The sequence below is a fragment of the Protomyctophum parallelum genome, assembly GCF_964188405.1.
Source record: "Protomyctophum parallelum genome assembly, chromosome: 9".
Lineage (NCBI taxonomy): Eukaryota > Metazoa > Chordata > Actinopteri > Myctophiformes > Myctophidae > Protomyctophum > Protomyctophum parallelum.
Genome location: NC_139706.1, coordinates 43,725,722 through 43,731,599, shown reverse-complemented (window position 1 = coordinate 43,731,599; position 5,878 = coordinate 43,725,722). Strand labels below are relative to the sequence as shown.

Genomic DNA, 5,878 nt, shown 5'->3' with positions numbered 1-5,878 from the left:
TTTTATCGAAGAACCACTGACATAGAAACATAGCTTTAGATTGTGGGGGGCCTAAATAATATAGTAGAAGCGTTTTTTAATCAAGATTTGATCAATGTCACCGCATGGTCCACACACTACAAATTAAGAAAATAAATAAAACGTTTTCTTTTTTTTTTTTTCTTTTTTTTTAGAGCACATTGCCAAAAAGGGCAGGGGGTGCTCTAGCACCCCCTAGTGTCTATCTGTGCACGCCACTGACACTAGGATAATAATAATAATTGAAGGAAAATAAAATAAACGCTTTTGACTATGGTTGTTCCTGTGTTAATGTGACACTTGGTGTCAAATGTCACCTCAACCGGAGGGACAGGATGTATCCATCGAAGGGGATACATCAAGCACAAACATTGTGAAATCCAGAGTGTTCATTTAGTCCACAAGGTCCATTTAGTTCCATTTATGATTTTTGACACTGAGGACATTACCGTGATGGACATTGATTTGTTGCTGTGCAAATGCAAGGACGGTGCGTAACGCGGTATGAGGTGACTTATACAAAGGTTATAGGCCTACATTGTTCTCAAACCTTGCACGTACAAGCAAAAACAAAGCAATCCTCTTTGTAGGAGGTCCTCGGAGTTACTAGGGGGCTGCCAAATATTATTTTTGATAGAAACAACCCTATAGCATACATATTCTGGTGGGAACATTTGTCAAAAATAGCTGAGATACAAGCACTGTGACGCGTTGTGACAAGCTCACAACTCGTGCTTGTAGATCGGCTACTTTTGGTGAGAGGTTTGACGACTGTTTGGCATGTTTCCTCATGCCAATAAAGCCTGTTGAACTGGCACAACACACACAGGACAAGGCCCCGATTCAGTTGAGAATGTGGATCTCACGGCTGAGCTGGGTCTGCAGGTCACCCAGCTTCCTCTTGAGGACGGCCAGGGCCGACAAGACGATGGTCTCCGGCCGCAGGGAGCCGCACGTCTCCACGTTGTAGTAGAACCTGTCCGGGTGCGGGGCTCCGTCCGGCCTGTAGGGGGCCTGTGCCTCGTTCCCCACCATCTCCGAGTTGTTGCTCTTGGGCCACTCCTGGGGCTGCGGGTACACCGTGTGCCTCAGCGCGTTGTCCGGGTCATATTCGAAGGACACCCCCGCCGTGGGGTTCCACTTGGCGTGCTCCTTGCCGAAGCCCTTCTTGGCGTAGGCCCTGAAACGCAGCTCCTGGCCCTTCCGGAGCTTCACCAGCAAGATGTCGTCCTGGTGGTTTTGGTCGTCGCCGGAGACGTTGTCCCGGGAGGTCACGGGGATGACCTTGGGGTTGTTGGACACAAGGTCCCGCGAGGTGACATGGCGGGTCTGGTCCTCGGTGCAACGGACATTTAAGGTGAACTCCACAGAGCACTCAGGGCAGAACTCGTCACACCCGCAGAGTATAGAGTATTGCATTTTGTCCACGACGTCATCGCTGGTGAGCGGGATGAGGCCGACACGGTGGGCAATGAACTCGTCGTGGAGGACGGACGAGTTGGCGTCGATTTGGACCCAGTCGATGGCAATCGTGGGAACCTCGGACATGAAGACGCGGCGGATGGAGTTGGCGACCGACAGGTCGGTGTTCTCGATGACAAACTTCACATTGCCGTCTGATAATTCTGTTAGTTTGACCGTTGGCTGGTTCACATACGGCATGACTTAAATGAAAGAGACAATGTAGTACCGGTAGATTATGTTGTAAACAGAACTGCACTATACGTTCTGGTTCAAGGCCCTGTTTACTATTTTGGAAATTCAATTGTTTTCTTCAGTCTGATATGGTTCCATTTGTCTATGTCTTCCCAGCGAGCTGCACACTGACAGATGTATGGCTGTGACCTGCCTTTTAAGGACCAAATTCAGCAACCTTGTGACATCATTGATATGTCACAGCCTAGGAGGTCCTAGGGGTGGGACGATATATATCGCAACATTAGGCCCTCGATAACGATAATATCACGGTATTCGATATATTGCGATATTTGCGATATAGTATGAACGTATCGGTATGACATTTCATCAACGATATATCACGATATCTGCAACTACAAAATACTTGGAACTGAAGAAAATGCTATTTTCGTGCTCGGACACAGGGAGGGCACATACAGTAGCTGTCTATAGTGGTTGCACCACTCAAACACTAAATTAATACTCAATAAACTCCCCCTTTGCCTCATACCCTCATCATCATACCTCACAAACACCACCAACTGCCCATTATCACTGGTGTCAGTGGATTTGTCCACTGCTGGGGAAATGCATTCGACCATTCGACCATTCGACCTGCGCCGAGCTCACCTGTTCTGACATCATAACACTTCATATTTGGGCATGCCTTACACAGAACTCCATATATAGGAATAATGTTGCTAGAATGTTATTTTTCATGTTTATGAATTGAATACCCAGGCCCTGAATGGAAACAAGACAGCAAGGACTTTTTCGGTGATCCCTTTTTGAATGTATACCCTGTACTGATTACATTTCTGTTTGACTGTACTCTGTACTGATTACATTTCTTCTAATAAAGTATTCAATCAATCAATCAATCAATGACTGATTTTAGACATGGTTGCATGCTGAAAATAGCCAATCTACAAGCTCACAGCGTACATTGTCTCTTTACTCATCGTTTAAGTCATCATAGCTAACCGGTAATTCTTATTTAGTTTTTATTCACTTTTCCTCAGTGAAAAAAGGTAGTCGACAAACATGTTTCGTCGTGGTTTTAGTAGACAAAATCAACACTATGGCGTACAGTCGTACACCACAAATCGACGATCTACAAGCTCGGTAGACATCAAAGTATAAATCACGCTTAAGTTGTGTGTTGCTTCCTTGCGGGTGCAACCTTGCAGTTTATTTATCAAACACGCACGCACGCACATGTGCACACACACACACACACACACCATGCTTCATTTATCTGAATGGAAACACTGTCTAATTGACACTGACATCATAATTGATAGTCGGCCAATCTTCAGCAATGATTTACCGGGCCATGCGCTTGTGTGTGTGTGTGTGTGTGTGTGTGTGTGTGTGTGTGTGTGTGTGCAGGCGTGTGTGCGTGCATGTGTGTGTGCATGCATGTGCATGTGCATGTGCATGTGCATGTGCATGTGCATGTGCATGTGCATGTGCGTGTGTGCGCGTGTGTGCGTGTGTGTGTTTGCTTCAACAGTACTGTATATTATTATATTAACTGCCACATCTGTGTATCTTTTAAGATTGTTAAATGTTTTATATGTTTGCAGACCTGCGGCGTGTGTGTGCATGCGTGCATGCGTGCGTGCGTGCGTGCATGTGTGCGTGCGTGCATGCGTGTGTGTGTGTGTCTGTGTGTGTATAGTGGGGGCATGCTTTTCATTCCCTGCATGTCAGAAATGTCAAGTATCCTCAAATAGTGCATTAATCCCTGCACGGCAGTATGAGTGATGGTGTGTAAAGATACCCACATGCTACGTGACAAGACAGCTCCATGGGACATGCATTTGTACACCCTCAGAGTTAAATAAACGCTGATATGGGTCCCCGATATCAATCACACTTGTGTTTAGTGGGCGCAGCGAGGGCAGTATTTATATCAGCCAGAGATGACGTCTTACGTTGTCATGTATTGCCCTAATCACACATCCATAGACGGAGGGGCCATCAAAAGACAAGAAAACAAACAAACAAATGGGGGTCCATGTGTGACTTGTGTCCACAAATTCAAAAAGTAGCAGATCTACAAGCTCGAAACGTGGCACGTATGTCTGCTATACTTTTGATGCTTTTGTGTGACGATCAAATAGGGCACTAATCAAAAAGGGAGATAAAAGGTTGCCCGACAGCAAAAATATGAAACGGGTGTTGATGTTGACAGCAAATTTTGATTTAGTTTAGACATAGTCTTTTGAATAAAAGTCCATAGTCGACACGTTGTGAGCTTCTCGATGTGCTATTTTCAGAGTGCAACACAGAGCGCCACAAAACATATTAATGAGCATAAATGACCAAACATAAAAGACTTCTCCACTAGTCCCTCCCTAACATTTTAGTCTAGTTTTTTATTTGTTGACAAAAATGTCTGTACATTTAGTCAGTAGCCTAACAAACACTCGGTGAGGCCTTTAGGAGGGCCATTCAAGTCGCAAGCGGAGCCTGCAGCACCACCATTGCTCAGGTGGAGCTGCAGAACCATTGCAGCTCAAGAATCCACCACTGCTGAATGAAGTGTCTGGTGCTGCGACTCTGGTGCAACGCACAGGTCCTGGACCTGGTGAGAGCAGGAGTGGACCTGGTGAGACGTAGGAGGGGCCCGGACAGGAGTCAACGCACAGAGCCAGAAGCGTACCTCCCAGTCCCTGCAGAGTAGTTCCGGAGTAGTTCCAACGTATTGTGTGGCCTTGGTCTTTTCCCTAGTGGATTGATCGAGGGTAGCTATATTGGGACGTAAGCCGGAACATGATCACCCTGGCTGGGTCGCCTGACTGAGGGGTATGATGTTCGAGAGACCCGAAACCCTGTTGACCTTGGGGTACATCACTGAGGATACATACCAGGTGCATCCATGCAAAGTTTATTTAGTTCTATTTTTCGTCATAGTTTTACTATGACAAAATAAACACTTTTTGTGACACTGTGTCTGGTGGGAAACAGCTAGCCTGCCATTGCCAGACTGATGATGTGGATTCAATTAAATTCAATGTTTCAATTCACAGGGCATTATTGGCATGAGAAAACATTGTCAAAGCAAAAAGTGGAACAATATGACCAAAACAAAATGTATGTCAAATTGAAAGATAAAAAAAAAAGAATGCAGGGGCTCGCAACTCACTTTAAGATGCTCCAAACTTTATTTAGCGACAGGCAGGCAAAAAATTACGTTTCGACCTTGGGTCTTTGTCAAGTATAGGAATTGAAAGATTCACTCACACGTTCCTCGGACATTCCCATCATCAGTCTGGCAATGCCAGGCTAGTTAACTGACGGTAGAACGTTTCCTGCCCTCTCTCATTAATTCCCCGGCCCACTAGGTCGTAGGTATAGCATTAATCATTCATTATGAATTATGCAGCATTAGATGAGATGAATGCTATAAATGAACTCTATGCATTTTTATGTCAGTTGGAAATTTGGAATGCACTTTTATACCGTTTTTAGTTTGGTTACACTTGTTTTTCCACGTTTGTGTTTAAAATTTACATCAACATAATTACTTATTTTTCCCCCCCAAATGCTGCTTGAAGAAGAAAACAAATCAAGCAATCTTTTTTTTTAACACTTTATTTTGATTTTTATTGATGAATAAATGAAAAAACATACGTGTTCATTTTGTTGTATCCGACGTAAATATCCCCCCCTCCCCCCCAATCAAGGTCAGAACAAGACAAATAAAACAAAGACAGACAGTACAAGACAATAAACAAATCAAGCAATCTTTAATCAATCTTGAATCTTGGAGTCTGAAGACATCACCCTCAATCAGCAGACAACGTGACTCTGATGGAGTGTACTTGGACCTATATCTACTGTATAGGTTAAGGAAATGTTTTTCAAGAAAGCAAATCTTGTTGATGTAAACTACCGACCAGGCTAGTTGAAAGTGAACGGGACCAGTGGCGTTGTGAAAAAGAAAACCTACAGTTGCCCACTAAAACACAAGACTAAACTTCTAATATGCTAACCAGTTAAACCAATACTGCTGAAGGCTTTACAGTAGCTTACCCAGAGACCAGCATCAACTATGCAGCTTATTAATATACTCCATAGCAACAGGTACAAGGACTGCATGATGGAGCTTCAACCTTGATCTGTACACATGTTATTTCCCCAGTTACTGTAGTATGTGCTACAAAAACAATTG

The 5,878-nt window shown here is 44.3% G+C and overlaps 1 protein-coding gene across 1 annotated transcript; it reads right to left on the bottom strand.

Moving 5' to 3' along the window:
- Positions 1 to 861: 861 nt before the first annotated feature.
- LOC310864587 (DNA-directed RNA polymerase II subunit RPB3-like) lies at positions 862 to 1,680 on the bottom strand (the record flags this gene model as incomplete). Its single annotated transcript, XM_083773275.1, has 1 exon — positions 862 to 1,680. One exon carries the CDS (start codon positions 1,678 to 1,680, stop codon positions 862 to 864), a length of 819 nt encoding a protein of 272 aa, XP_083629401.1.
- Between the last annotated feature and the right edge of the window lie 4,198 nt (positions 1,681 to 5,878).